Consider the following 16,522-nt stretch of genomic DNA (forward strand, 5'->3'; position numbering starts at 1 on the left):
CAACTGATTGGAGCTCAAAACCATTGTGGCATGTGAACAAAACAAGCGCACACAACCAAACATGCGACTGCATACAAAACAAATATAAAATCGAATAAAAACTCCCATGAAAAAAAAAGTATATTCTTACTGTACGATGATTAAAATTGGCAAAAACCATAATAGTGAATCAATGAGTTTAAAGTAAATTTCAGCAAAAAAAAAACAAAACAAACAACACATAACACTAATAATAACAAAGGCATAATCGAAAAATATAGAAAAAAAATCAACGTTGTAACATTGGCTCATTCATGCATTGGGGGCCAAATACAATAGGCTTTGCTGTGTACTTCAACGGAAGAGCTAAAGTATAACCAACATTCCAACCTAAATACCTATACACACACACATACATACATTAAAACAATAATACACACACGTATACAAATGTGGATTATGCACTTACATACACATTTACAATCTACACAGATATACAACAATAGCCTGATATGCCATGGCCCGAAACAAACTTATCAAAATAATAAAAACCAACACAGCAGCAGCGGGAGCAGCGTCACTTGCACCAGCAGTGGCAGTCGATACGACAGCAGCATTAACAACCACAACAACAACAACGCAAACATCTATGAAAGTGAATGCTTTGGAGCAGCATCAAGACGAATACTCGCAAACACGTTTACATCAAAATTGCAACAATTTTCATCAGCATCATCACGAACATCATCACCATTATCATCGTCCAACATCTCATCAAGAGCAAGAACACGAACACGAACCAGACCAATGCATACACGGAAATTGCTACCAAAACTTTATAGAAACTCCTGCCGTGTACTGTCTGCGTGGCGATAATACCGCCCAGAGTATTACGCTCTCGTTTAAAGTGAGAAGAAAATCAAAACATTTCCCCAGCACTCCTCGAACTTCTCTCAATTTACCTCTGTTTTACACCCTGAAACGATTTCGCAGCATACCCCTGATACAGTTACTGTGGCTGCTGTGCTGTCTTAGCAATATATTTCACAAATCCATGGCCGAGTGCCCCAGTGTTTGTGAGTGCAAGTGGAAGAGTGGCAAAGAGTCTGTTTTGTGCCTTAACGCTAATTTAACACATATCCCGGCGCCGCTGGATGCTGGTACCCAAGCTTTGGATCTGACCGGTAACGAAATTGCCACCATACCCGATGACACGTTTGCCGAAGTGAATTTATTGAATTTGCAAAAGGTGTACTTGGCCAAATGCCGCCTCAGGCTAATAGAGCGTTATGCGTTTCGTGGTCTCATCAACCTGGTGGAATTGGATCTGAGCTATAATGCTTTGGCTCATATACCCTCAGATGCTTTGGAGAGTGTTACGGAGCTGAGAGAATTGAAAATGAACGGTAATCCTATAATGATAGTGGGCAATGATGCCTTCAAGCGAATGCAGCACTTGGTGAGACTGGAACTGAGTGACTGCCGTGTGGAGAGAGTAGAAGTCAAGGCCTTTGCTGGCCTAGAGTCTAGTTTGGAGTATCTGAAATTAGATGGCAATAAATTGTCGGAAGTGAGATCGGGCACGATAACCTCACTCACAAATCTGCATGGCATTACACTGTCTCGCAATCAATGGAATTGTTCCTGCGCTTTAAGGCCGCTTAGATCCTGGATGTTGAGAGAGAATATACCCTGTGGCATACCGCCCGTCTGTCAAAATCCTCCCAGATTGGCGGGTAAATCTTGGGACAAAATCGATTTGGATGATTTTGCCTGTGTGCCACAGATTATTGCCACTGACACCACTGCCCATGGAGTGGAGGGTAGAAATGTTACCATGAGCTGTTACGTGGAGGGAGTGCCAGAGCCTTCCGTCAAGTGGATGGTAAAAAATCGCGTCATTGCCAACTTGACTGCCACCAATGGCGATAGTCCTTCAAATAGTCCCAGAACAGCAGCTGCTATCCAAGGACGTAAAACGTATGTTGTGAATATGCTACGAAATGCCTCCAATCTCACCATACTCACTGCTGATATGCAAGATGCTGGCATTTATACGTGTGCTGCCGAAAATAAAGCCGGAAAAGTTGAAGCTTCCGTTACACTGGCTGTATCTAGACGACCCCCAGAGGCACCTCTAGGCTTCAAAGTTATTTTGCTATGCATTTTCATTGCTCTGCTCTTTGTCGCCGGCTCATCCTTTGCTGCCATATGTTTTTGCTCGTTGCGACGCAAAAGGAAAATGCGTTTGTGGAATACTATGCCGCAGGGTCGTACAGAAAGTTATGAAAAAATCGAAATGACTTCACGTATTACAGGCGGTGGTGGCCTGGGTGGCGCTGGCAATGGTGGTGGCAGTATTATGGGTGGCCCTACAAACAAACCGGATTTGGGTGGTAAAACTGGCATGCAGGAAACGAGCAAAAATGGCAATACACAGGGCCAAATGTTTCATGACAATGAAAACGGCTATTTGTGCTCTGCTACTACGCCCTTAAATTGCGGCTCCGATGATGGTGGTGATACGGGTGGTGCCATCGTCAATCCCAGTGGTGGCAGCTCCAAACGTAATGGTGATTATCGTAACATACCCACGCATTGCGATGACGACGATAACGATCATTTGCAGCAGCATCAGCATCATCAGGGCTTTGGTGGCGGTAGTCACAATACCTACCAGCGCAGTCTACTGTTAGCTTCCACTACAACACACAATGGCACACTAACAACTACAACAACATCTTTGTCGGCGGCGAGGTGGAAAACGGGTTCAGCATTTCAATCATCAACACCTCAGGACACAGCAATGCATTTGGATGGTAGTGGCACACAAACAAGTGGCTTAAAAGACGACACAGATTTGCATATACCACGTCTTATTGATATTGGGTAGGTATGATTTACTTTTAAAATGTAGTTTTTGAAGTTTTAACTCCTACAACCTCAAACCTAACTATCTACCACACAACCTACCACCTACCTATCCAACCCCAACCCAACCTTGTTGCTTATTAAACAATCACACTAACTAGCAGTGTCACAGTGGTACATGATAATATGGTTTTTGTGTATGTGTTAAGGTATAGTTATACACTTGTATACAATTGTGATATTGATTTGAGTTGGCACTTTGCAAACTGACTTTTTTGTCGTTGTTTGCCGCTGTTTCGACAACAATGCCTTGGGTCATTTATGTTGGCTGGATTATTTCAAATAAACCATATATTGCCGTAAAGTTAACAGGATTTATGTTTATATACATACATATTTATTTGCTCCACTTTGAAGTTCAGTTATCCTTTGACTGGGGGATTTGTACTTTAAGAAGGATTTTCAATTTAATTAAATAATTAAAAGGCAGTTTGGGGATATTAAAATGTCAGAATTATTTAAAGTGTTTCTGAGAGAAGTGTTTGAAAATAACATGAGTGAGATTTAAAAAAAAACACATGCTTGTTGCCTTTCAAAAAAAAAAAATATTACTCAAACCATAATACATTTACCCCCATTAACACGAACACTGGTTATGTGTTAACTAATAGTTATACTGACAGTTTTCATACAAAAATAATTTTAAACGACAGTATAACTGTTATTTAGCACCTAACCAGACTTCGTGTTAATGGGGGTTAGAGTACTTTCTGTTGCAAGCAGAGCGAAATGTCGTATCGAAAAACATGAATATTATAAGCAGCGTTCTGTACTTATAAAAAAATATTTTGCGAAAAAGCTCTATTCACAAAAAAGGATTATTTATTATAAAGTATTTTTATGAAAAGGAATAAATTCAGGAAAAAGTACCATAAATATTTTTAGAAAAAGATCTTTTTCACATAGAGTCTTGTAAGAAAGAAGATTTTTCAGACAAAAGCTTTTTTATGTAAAAATTTAATTAATTAAAATATTCAAAAGGATTGTGTAAACAAATTTAATATAGTAAAGTTTTTTGATGAAAATACGTTTTTTCAAAGCATATTTAGGAAAAAACTTTTTCTAAAAGAAAATGATTTGTATACGTTATTTTATAAAAGCTTATATGCAATAATTGTAAAGATTTAATGTAATAAAACTTTTTAATGAAAAATCTTTTTGATGAAAATAAGCTTTTTATAGCTTATTGTGTCAAAAGCTTTTTAAAAACCAAATTTTATTCAATACAATTGCTCATGAAAACCTTATACTCAGTAAATGTGCTAACAAAAACGACGTATCCAAAAAAAATAGAGAAAAATAATTCTTATAAAAGGGAATATTTTCAGAAAAAAACTTTATTGCATAAGAGTTTTTTAAAAGAAATCTTTTAACAAAAACATTTTATGAATATAATTTTATGAAATACAATATTTTTCGGAATAAAACTCACAAAAAATTATATATAACATAAGCTATGAAAAAAGTATTTTCATCAAATAGCTTTTTCAGAAAAAAAGCTTTATTACATTAAATTTTTATCTGAAAAACAAAGTTTTTCGGAAAATTAATGCAAAAAAGTTTTTTTTAAAAAAAAACTTTGACAGATAAGTTAAAGATTATTTTTCTGAAAAAGCTTTATTGATAAAAAGTACATTTTTTGTAAATTTCAAAAAGAATTTTTACCTTCTTCACTTTTCTGAAAAAGATTTGTTAGCATTAAAAGCATTTTTATGACAAATAATTATTTCGGAAAATATCAGAATAAAGCTTTTCCAAAAAGAAGAATTTACTGAATAGAAGCTTTTTATAAACAATTTTATTGAATAAAATTTAGTTTTTTAAAAAGCTTTTTACACAATAAGCTATAAAAAGCTTATTTGTAACAAAAAGATTTTTCTGAAAAAAGCTTTATTACATTAAATCTTATTCAGGAAAAGCTGTAGTGCATATAAGCTTTTATGAACAACATTTGCATACCTATTTATTTTAGAAAAAGTTTTTAACAAAACATGGTACTGAATTTGATCATGGTACTAGGTCAAGTATTTTTCAGAAAAATTGTTAAACAAAAAACTTTTAAGGAAAAAGCTTTAACTCAAAAAGTTTTTTTCAGGAAAAGTCTAAATAAAAAAATATTTTTCGGGGAAGCTTTTTTCCAAAAATAATCTTTAGAAAAGAAAAGCTATATGAATGAAAAGAGTCCTTATTTATTTGTTACCATTTGTGCTGTCTTAGCTGATATAGCTTCAATCTATAGATGCTCATTACATTGTCAAATTGGAGATTAAGCAAATCGTGTCATTTGTGGGGTCGCAAATAAATGTTTGGAAAATTACAGCAGAATTGTCAAATTTATAATAAATGATATCAATTTGTCATCGAACAAACATTTTGACGTTTCATCCTAATCATCTCTTAGAGCTTTTAGCTATGATTTTTAATGTTTACCAGCAAGCTGCAGCATTTAACAATGAATAATGTTTTTCTATGCACTCTTGCCTTGGTAATACACTTTTTCGTTGAGACATTACTTTCGGTTGTCTAGGCTCACAATAGAATTTACTGGTACTTCATATACCATCTTCAAAGATATGTAAGGGTATACTAATGGTTACTTTCAAAATTAATAACTTCAAAATTAATAACGTTCAAATACTTATACCATTTAGACTAATAATACTTTTTGTCTTCAATAGGCAATATATTGATTTTACAAAAACAATTTTCTCGACTAACTTCTTTTGATATCGAAAAAACTGAGCGATCCACAAAAATATAAGTGCATATTTTTAACGTTTTAGGTTATATTTTTAAGCATATTTTCCAATAATAAATGCAATGTAAATCCGCCACCTACTAAAAAGTAAACATTAAGTGGACCTCCAGTGGTATGAGTAATATTTTACCTTATAATAATAAGTTTACGTTCTTTTAAAATAACACAAATTGATATAAATAATTCAAGACACAAATATTTGAATGCATTCATTCCCTTCTTTCAGAATATACAAATCTAAACAATTTCTTCCAATGTCTCTTGGCTAGACGTACCACTGTGTTCTTAGTTTAGTTTTATTTATTGCACATGTTGTTTTTGTTACTTTTTGTTTTTCTTTTCACATTATTTTTTGTGTTTTTGTAGATTACTCGAAAAATCATGGTACTACTAATCACTATCACAATCACTAAATCCAAGGGGTATGTGTCAAGTCTGTCACACTGTTCTAATCGAAAGAAAGAAACAAACAATATAAGAAAAAAAATAAACCAAAAAAAGAAATAAAAAATAAAAACTAAACTAAACATACAGTTTGTTTTTTGTACGTTCGTTCGCTCGTTCGTTCCTTCGTTCATGTAGAGACACAAACAGTGAAAGTGTCTTTCGTAAGATGAACAATTTTAAGAAGAAGAGTCGTATGTAAGTTGCCTTTTTATTGTGTTTCTTCTTCATCTTCTGTTTTGATTTTGATTTCCGTTTTTTTTTTGTTCTTCTTCAGTTTATTGCTTTGCTAAATGTGTATATGTTTTCACTATGTATGTCTGTATCTGTAACTGTGTGTGTGCCTATATTTCTGTCTGTGTCTTTATAACTCTCTCACTAAGAGTGTGTGTGTCATATAATTTTTATTGTTTTTCTTTTTTTTGTATTATTCTAACAACAACAAACACCCTCTTTTCCACTGTATATTATAAACACACTACAAATAACTGACTGTTGTTGTGGCTATATAAATACTATGTGTTTTTGTTAGTGTGTGAAATTGAATATCGCTGAGTATAGCTGTGCATTATGGTGAACCTTATATTGCACTTTTTGGATTTTAGACGCAAGCAAGGTCTAAAGTTGTTCTCCAGCATCTAAAAATCGAATGCTGAAAATTAAGAAAATTTTAAAACAGTAATATTATCAAAAAAATTTAATAAATTACGAAAAATTCCAATCAAAAATAACTATAACCATCAATTTTTAAATATAAAAAATATAAAAATTGTCCTACATAGCTAATCTATTATAATTTGATGCCAAAACAATCATAAAACTTCAAGTCAACGAAATTTTAAAAAATTTCAAAAACGATTTTCATCTATATATGTATATAAAAATGAAATGGTCCATGTATGTAATGTCATCACGTGAGAACTGCTGGAGCGATTTGGCTGATTTTTTTTATTCGATTTGAAATTTTTAGGAGATGGTTTGTAAAGAAAAAACATTAAAAAATTCCGGGTAAAACTCGGAAATTCTTTTTTTGTGAGTCCAGTCAACTGTAATAAAAATGCTCCCTAAAGTATGCAGTACAAATTTAGATATTTTATTTGCAAATAAATAAGAAGAGGCTGGTGTGCGTGGGTTGGAGAAACTTGAAGAACTAACATTTGTAAATGCTATCGGGCGAATCAAGGCTTTTGAGATCGCTTTGAATTTGTTAATGTTATTTCTTAAAAAAATTTAACCTTTTTTATATTATTTAATTCGGGATTGTTTTGTTTCTAATAACTTATATATAATTTTGAAGGGTGCATATCTGTCATGATACCATTCACCATGTGTGGTAAGGGCATATGCAAGTTTGTCATTCCGTTTGTAGTTTCTATATTTTTCATTTGCGATCCCACAAAGTATATATTCAGGCTCGTTATAGATATATAGTCTATATAGCCATATCCGTCTGTCCGTCCATATGTTGAAATCAACTTTCCGTAGCCCCCAAATAACTTACAAACATGATGGATACATTAATATATCGGGAATTCTCCCGGCTCGGTCCACAAATGGCTGAGATATAAGAAAAATCCGGGACAACCTCGATTTTTGGCCTATTTTTATCTATATCTGGATTAATAAGTTATTACTATAGACAATATGGATATATAATGATAGATATTTTAAAGTCCATTGCACCGATGTATATAAGGCTATAGTAATTTGGACCTAAAATGGGTCAAAATCGGGAAAAATATTTTTTTTACCAAAAAGATTTTTTTCTGAAAATTTTTTTTTAAAAAAAATAAAACAAAATTTAAAAAAAAATTTTTCAAATAAATAATTCTTTTGTTTACCCAACACCATAAAAAAATTTATTTTTAAAAGTATAATTTGGTGAAGGGTATATAAGATTAGGCGCAGCCGAATATAGCTCTCCTACTTGTTGTAGTGTAAACAACAAAGTTTATTTTTGTTTCGAAAATTTCGAGCGTCATGTGCGGGAAGTTTTGCTTTACTTCTTTAATTTAAAAAAAAAGTGTCGATAAAACGCATGCATTGCTTGCTAGTTTGTACGATTCAGAAGTGCTGATTTTGACACGGATGACAAAAAAAATTTGAAGACCATGAATATTGTTGCAAAACTCAACAAGAGCTTGCAAAATCATTAGGTAAACGTTTAAGAGCTGCTGGATTTATCCAAAAGCAGGGAAATTGGGTAACATTCAAACTGAAGCCGAGAGACCTCGAAAGACAATTTTACATGTCCAAAATGATGTTTGAATGCTATAAAAGAAAATCATTTTTGCACCGAATAATTACTTGAGCTGAAAAATGGATTCATTCCTATAACCCGGAGCATGTGAAGCCCACCAAATCCATGATTAATTCTCTGTATTTGGTGGGAGCAAACCATAATATTCCATCATGACCACGCTGGTTGGAAAGTTTTGCCTCACCCGCTTTATAGTCCACCGATTCAGAATGCTCTCTCTGGGATACGCTTCACTTTTGAACAGAGTATTAGATATTGGCTTGATTGGTTCTTGGCCTCAAAAGATGAGCAGTTTTTTTAGATCGGAATCCATTTGTTGCCAGAAAGATGGAAACAATTCATAAGTAATAATGGCATATACTTTGAATAAATTTATATTATACACATTTATCCAGTAGATAAAACAGTTAAAGTTCGCGTTTGTAATCCTTATTTAGCTTTTATTATACTCGAAAGCAATATTTTATTTTTTTGAAATTTCGTTTAAAAAAATTTGAAAATCTGAAATTTGGGATCTTGGATATGCAAGATATATTATGAAATTGTTTTGTTATCAAATCAAAATTAGTTAGCAAAAGTCAGAAAATGTTTATCAGCCCAATTATGAATAAAAAATTCCGCGGGTGTTTGTTCCCCGGGAGTTTTTTCCCATTGAATTTGAATAGGAAAAATGAGAAAAGGGGAAAAACTCCCGGGGAATTTTTATTCATAATTGGGCTGTATATTGTATATTTAAAAATTGTTAATGAATATTTTTACCCAAAACTCCAAACTTCAAAAGCAAGTTTGGCAATCTCTTGGCGTTACACGATTTTGATAAAACGTTGTTTTAAGATGATGAAGAACAACCGAAAATCCAAAAAGTTTTAAATAAGAGCCAACCTACTGTGCACATTTAAGAGAGAGTGTGAGTTTGTGTAATAATGCATGCGATTCTTCTTTGTTTTAGTGTCTGATTGTTGTCATCTCTTACACATCACTTGTAACAGCAATAGCAGCAACACTACTACTGCAACAACTGCAACTACAGCAGCAGCAACAACAACAACAAACAACACCATAAATACTTGTTCTATAGTTTTTTGCCCTTGTTGAGATTATTATGGCTTATACTTGACACTTTTTTGTTTTTGTTTTCGTTATGTTTGAGTAGATGTGTACAAGTGTTTCTTTACCTTCCGTTTCCGCCTGCCGCACCACCTTTTTTGCATTTGATTTTTTTTTTGTTGAACGTTCCAACAACTCGTGTTGTTTTTAGACACAACTATATTTCGAGAGTTATTTTTCTTTAAGTTTGTAGTGGCTCACGAAACAAAAAATAAAAAAAAATAATGAAACGGCACTAGAGTAAGAAGGGGTTAAATTTAAAATACTGCCACTAACAAAACTGTAAACTGAAACAACACACTGTGCTAATGATGTGCAAAATACTAGAATAAGTTTCTCATCTCTTGGTCTCCTTCATAATTCAAGGGTTTTGTGTTAATAAAGAAAAAATAAAAAAATAAAACTATATTTGCAAGAGTGACACGTTTCAAGGATTTTAGATTTATTTCCTTTTTCTAATAGACAATGAGTTTTTGAAGAATTTAGCCATCTCTACTTAACGTATAAGTTTTTCATACTAATTCATACAAATATTTATAACATTCATCTTGCTAAGCATCTCATCCATTCTCGCAGTCATTCATTCATTTATTCAACTATCATAAGTCTTGAGTTTTAGTTTCTATCCTAAATTCATCTGTCTCTACTTATGTTGACTATTTTGGTTTTGTCTTGTAGCTTCCGTTAGTAACTCGCATTCATTTCCATTTTTAAACTTTTTTTGGTTTCATCCGTTCTTTGCCAAAACAATTCATTTTAAAGGATTTTCTTAATGTTGTTTTCGTTTTTATTTTTTTTTTGTTCTGTTTTCTTGGTTTTTGTGTTGTGCGTATTTTCAGTCGTAAGTAGATGTGTTTGTGTGCCATTGTTTGTGGCTGGATGGAGTGTGGTAAAAAGAAACTTTGCTAATTTGTTTAATCCATTTAATTTATGTGCTCTAGTTTAATTTTATGTATATGTCAGATAATGCTTATATTATTTTTCTTACTTATTCTCAAGATTTCTCTAGGAATGAAGAAATGTGTCTCTGTACAAGTTGATAATTTGACACTATCATGCTTCATAAATTCGCAGAGAATTTGTGTTTTTTTTTAGCATTAAGCTTTGTTACCACTTTAAGAGTGGGTGTTTTCAAGCTAATTTCCTTAAGGATATAGTGTCATGTTTTGCAAAGGTGGGAAGTGGACCATTTTTTAGCTGACACATATTAGAGATATGACAGGTTTTTACTTTGATATCAAGAGTAGCAGTAGTAAATATAAGATTTCTAAAAAAGTACCTTTGTAAAAAGTACCATAAATCTAAATTTATGTTATAAAATACATAACTTTCATTGAAATGTAGTTCTTTAACAAATACCTCTTTGAGAAGTTATTTTTCATAAAAGTGCTTTATGTAAAAAGTACCAAAAGTAATAGTATAGTAGATTGTTTAAAAATGTACTAATAATCATAATTTTTACTACAAAACTTTTTTCATTGAAATTTTTAAGAAATACATTTTTAAAAGCTTTATTTCCTTAAAGTACTTTGTGCACAAAGTACATAGTAAGACAAATACGTGTTTTAGAAGCTATTTTTTCATAATAGTACATTGTGTTAAAAGTACTTTTTATAAAAGTTACCATCTTAAGATGAACAAATTTATAAAATTTATAAAATGTTTTTAAATTTAATTTCCATTAAAATCATTCTTCTCAAAAAGTACTTTTTTAGAAAGCATGTTTTTATGAAAGTAGTTTTTGCAAAAAGTACCTACGTTGTTTTAAATGTAAAGTAGTTGTTGTTATATAAATACCTTTTTTAAAAACTACTTTTTCTAACAAGTGCTTATTCTAAATTGTGTTTTTAAAAAAGTCCCTACTATCTTCAAAGGTACACTTTTTAAAAAGTACGTTTTAACATCTATATTCCATTTAATCATTTATTTTATAAAGGCACTTTTTTAAACGTGCTTTATCCAGGTACTTTTTGAACAAACGTTTCACAAAATGTACTTTCAACAAATGTTTGTTTAAAAGTGATATTTCATTGAAAGTGTCTTATTTTAAAAAGTTGTTGCTACTTAATATGCTTTCTCCAAGTACTATTTTAAAGTACATTTCATATAAAGTACTTTTAATAAAAGTTTGCTTAATATTTTAAATACACAGAAAAAAATATATTTCAATTCAAACATTTATTACATGTTGAACTGGTTTCAATTATTTTATAATTGAATCGAGTATTCATGTGCTCAAAATCAAAATTCAATAGAAAATATCAGAAAATTTTGGTTTCGAGCACATGAATCTTGATTCAATTATGAAATAATTGAAACCAGTTCAATATGTGACAAATATATGAATTGACATGGTTTAAAAAATATTTTTTTCTGTGTAGTTTATTAAAATTTAAAACCACTTACTTGAAAAAGGTTCCTTTTTTAAGATATGCTTTTTCGAAGTACGTTTCATAAAAAGTACTTTTAGTAAAATTTTGCTTAATTATTTCATTAAAAAATTTTTACTCTAAAAAGGTACTTAAATAAATCCAATTTTTAAACAATGTTCTATTTGAAATAAGTGGTTCAACAGCATTTCTAAAGCGTACTTAAAAAAAAATTATTGGGTGTATGACTTTAAAATTCGGAATTTTTATAAATCTTTAGCTTTTATTTGAAACATTTGTACAATACAAATCTATTCAAAGTATTGGCCATTGTTAGCTATGACCTTTTCCCATCTATCTGACCTTTTCCCTTCATATGGATTCGAAGCCAAAAGAACTGCTCATATTTTGAGGGCAATAACGAATCAAGCCAATTTCGGATACTCTGTTCTGATGTGAAGCGTATCCCAGACAGAGCCTTCTACATCGATCGAAACAAATAGTAGTCGGACGAACTCCCCAACCACTTCTCTCTAAATTGTTTTTAATAAGTATTGCAATAATATTGTCGCCGAGCGTTGTCATGATGGAATATTACGGTATCATGCCAGACCGAATTTTATGGGTGTTTTTCGACAATTTCTCTCATCAAATGAATCAGTTGCGTTCGGTGCAGGTTTTCAGCAGCTCATAATAGATAGGATCCTTTTGCTCAACCAAATACAGAGCATTACCTTAGCGCCATGGATATTTGGCTATGGTGTAGTTTCGTCTTGTTGACAGGTTTTCCCATACAGTCTCTTGCTCTTCGGTAATTTGTAATGCATCCATTTTTCATCGAAAGTAATGATTCGGTGTGAAAATTATTTTCATGTCGGAAATGATATAAAACATTTCCGACATGCTACATCGTCTTTCCAGGTCTCTCAGCTTCAATTTGTATGTAACCAATTTCCCTGAATTTGAATGAATCGTGCTGTTTGCAAACGTTTTATAATTGCTGATAGAGTAGATGCCAATGATTTTGCTGTTGTTGAGTTTGACAACAATCTTCATGGAGTAATGTCTCCAATTCTTTGTCTTCAAAGTTGACTTCCGTATAAAAATCACCACTTCTGAACCAACCAAAGCATCCCTCGCACATTGAAACCGATGGTAGAAATTCACCATATGCTTTGATGAGCAAGCGGTGCGCTTCAGCGGCATTTTTTTCAAATTAAAGAAGTAAAGCAAAACTTCCCGCATATGACGCTTTGTTGCTACAAAATTCGACATTTTCAAAGCAAAAAAAACTTTGTTGTTTGCACTTAACTAATGAAAATAAATGATAGATATGTATTTACCCTTCAAAATGACATATAAGTTATTAAAAAAATCGCGTCCAAAATGTACGCCTTCCCGCATGTTTAAGTCATACACCCAATAAGATTTAGCTTAATGCCTCAAATGTAGGAATGTTGTGTTAGCATTTTACACTTCGCTCCAAATAACAGACATGCATCGATTGGAATACGATTCTGTGGCTGCAGATACTCCTACATTTTTTTACCCTTGTTACCAATTTTAGAAAACCAAACCTCTGCCAAAAGTCTCATTGTTAGAATATTCATGGCCGGAATAAGTTTAAGGCTTAACGCTGTTACGCTTTCTCTGAAATATGTTTTTCTTTGCGTACGCACTCAATTTAGCTTCCTTACTGTTTTATCTCATGAGAGAAGATATAAGCTGGGAATATCTTTGAGGCTTTGAGGCTTTGAGAATTTGTTTACGCATTGTCTTACCTTACCCTGCAATTGGTCCTCGGATTTGTTCAGCGAAGTTCTGTGACTTTTGTCGTCGACTGCCTAAGAAGTCAACAAACGTCGTCACATTGGAGACGGAGGATCATTCTCTGATGATATGTACATTTATTTCTTTGTATTGATCTCCTTAAATACAAATAAATAAATTTTACCATATTTTGGACCCAATAATAGGAACGTAGGCAGATGGAAGATCAATGCGTTGATGAACATTCGGTTGGCTTCGTTGGAAGTAGTTGCTGTTGCCAACTAAACTGAAAGTCAACATTATTTTTAATTACCATTTGTTGAAGTTTTTATATCAAAGTTTAAAAAGTTCCTTTTTCATGATTTTTGGTATAACATGAAAGACGCAGTGAATGTTATGAATGAAATTTTTAACCAAGTTAGTTTGTGTTTCAAGTTAAAAATCGTTTCCAAAGAACTTATGTTCTTAAGAGATCCATACAAATTTTCAAACTTTAAAATTGTACTAAAAATCAGTGGGTTCGCGTTTCAAAAAATATTTTGTATAACATCAAAATTGTTTATCATTCCTTAAAAATAAAAGAAGACAATAAACTTTTAATCCTTCCGGTTCAGAAATAACTAGTTCTAGTATTAGAATAAATTTAACCATGATTTTAGTTGGAAGATTGACTACTTTTTTCGAATTCATACAAATAGGTTCAAATATTTTAGAAAAAGCATCACAAAACAAACTAGAGTTTTATTCGATCATATAGCTTGATCTTAGTTGATAAAATCGACAACATTTTATCCCTGTTTGTTTGTGTTCGTCTGCCAAAATATACAATTAAATAGAATACAAGCCGATTCGTAGATACTGGTGTATTTAATTTGGCCGTTGATTAAGAATTTATAGCGTTTCTTCATGATTTTGAAAAATGTGTGAAAAATCTACATTTTATTTGAAAAACAAAGATTAATCGGAAACATTTCAGGAAGATCTTAATGTTAATTTATGAAAACAATTGCAATAATGAATCACTTGCAAGCTTAAGCCTTCAATTCAAAGTAATAATCTACAAATTTCCTAAGAGAAACCTATTTAAGACACTTCTGACACATAGCTTAATGCATAATTCATGGCAATTTAACTTAAACTTTTTTATTTCCCTTGTGTTCTTTGTTCTCAGTTTAAAGCAATACCATGATTTTTTTGTTGCACTTTATATAATAATAATAATAAACTTAGTTACTAAATGTCTGCATGCAACATCTAAACCTCACAACACAAACACTAATCTGACACTAATTCTTGCTATATTATTTTAGATCAACACCCGATTCAGCGTCTGCCTCTATATCCAGTAAAGTAGATGCTGCCTCACGTCAGGCTCCCAACTACAATCATGTTGCCAATTGGGTGACCACCTCTATAGCAACAACGAAAATTACTTCACCCCACAGCAATCTGAACAACAATCACCAACCAGTAGACTATTACAGTCCCAAGGACGAAGTAAATTCGTCTATTTTTAGTGGCAAGGACTCTTCTGACAATGATCTCTTTGATAGCAACTATCCAGATTTATTAGATATAGCTAAATATGCTGTGGCTCAGGCTACCAGTACAAATCAAACGAATGGTGCCCTATGTACGCTGCCCAGAAAGTTAAAGAATACCGGCAAATACTTTAAAAATTCTTCGGATAGCCAGTCACCTTTGCTGGCGGACAATTCGAGTAAGTATGGCAGCAGTAGTTTAGGCGATGCTAGTTATCTCAATGAACTGGCCTTGGGTAGAAGATTCTCGGCCGAATCTTCCTACTCCAGCTATGGCAGTACGGTCACCTATACCAAGGGACAGAGATCGAATAGTTTTTTGAATCTGGTGCACAGTTCGAGTAAAAATACTTTAGCTGCTTCTAATAATAACAAAACGACCGTAACGAGTAGCAGCTCAGCTGCGCGTAGAAATCCTTCGTTACCCTCTTCGCCGGTGCATGAGTATCAGCAACACCAGAGATCCTTTAGTTCAGCTGCTACCCCGTTACTGGACTTTAGCTCTCTAACCCAGAGATCAACGGCCACCACCGGCTCGGCCGTTACACCCAGTGGCCTAAGTACTTCAATGCATTGCAGTGGCACTAGTACTACGACCCCAGTAACAGCTTACGACTATCATGCGGCCCAGCTGGAGCGTTTCCTCGAAGAGTATCGCAATCTGCAAGATCAATTGTGCAAAATGAAAGAGACTTGCGAGACCATACGCAAAAAAGAAGTACCCCTTAGAGTGGGCATGGCTCATTCGGCCCATGCCGCTGATCCTGTGATGTATAATGCTGCTTTGGCTGCGGCCAGCAGTCCAACTAGTAATCCAAAAATGACTTTAAAATCGAAAACAACACTACCGGGACAACCACCAGATCCTCCGCCATATTGGCTGCATCGCAATGCAATGCTAAAGCGTTTAAATGAACCACAAAACGATATATTCAAAAGCTAATGAACCTGTGTACAGTTGCAAATACAATTAAGTCAATTTAATTTACGATCTCAAAAAAGTTGTTGGTTTTAAGTTAAGAACGAAATGAAAAATGTAAAGATTTGATATTTAAGTCTAATAGAAATCTTTTTGCTAAACGTGTTTAATTGGCAGGCGTGTGTTAGGGGAGCAGGGGGTTTAAAATAGAGACTAATAGTTTTTTTTTAATAAGGAGAAATGCATTATTTCTCTTACAAAAAGAATGTTCATTTAAAAATTTTTTCTCTTTAATTTTGTTACCAAGAATTTCTTTTATATTTAAATTGAAACATTTTTGCAAGGACATTTTTCTCTTTTGTTTTTCTTAAAAAAACTGTTTAAAATCTTTCACCGCAAAATATTTTTTTCTGTAAAAAAATCATCGAATGTTTCTTTCTTGAA

At 32.9% G+C, this 16,522-nt stretch overlaps 1 protein-coding gene across 1 annotated transcript; it reads left to right on the forward strand.

Annotated features, from left to right (window-relative positions):
• Positions 1–402: 402 nt before the first annotated feature.
• On the forward strand, positions 403–16,102 carry kek3 (kekkon 3). The gene is made up of 2 exons (XM_065499292.1): positions 403–2,868; positions 14,929–16,102. Exons 1-2 carry the CDS (start codon positions 497–499, stop codon positions 16,100–16,102), a joined length of 3,546 nt encoding a protein of 1,181 aa, XP_065355364.1. The 5' UTR covers positions 403–496.
• The last annotated feature ends 420 nt before the right edge of the window (positions 16,103–16,522 follow it).

The sequence above is a fragment of the Calliphora vicina genome, chromosome 2, assembly GCF_958450345.1.
Source record: "Calliphora vicina chromosome 2, idCalVici1.1, whole genome shotgun sequence".
Classification (NCBI taxonomy): domain Eukaryota; kingdom Metazoa; phylum Arthropoda; class Insecta; order Diptera; family Calliphoridae; genus Calliphora; species Calliphora vicina.

Bases quoted from the DNA above. Each gene is read 5' to 3' on its own strand.
- kek3 (XM_065499292.1), top strand. From the start codon at position 497: ATGGCCCGAAACAAACTTATCAAAATAATAAAAACCAACACAGCAGCA. The intron at 2,869-14,928 runs GTAGGTATGATT...ATATTATTTTAG, and splicing joins CCACGTCTTATTGATATTGG to ATCAACACCCGATTCAGCGT.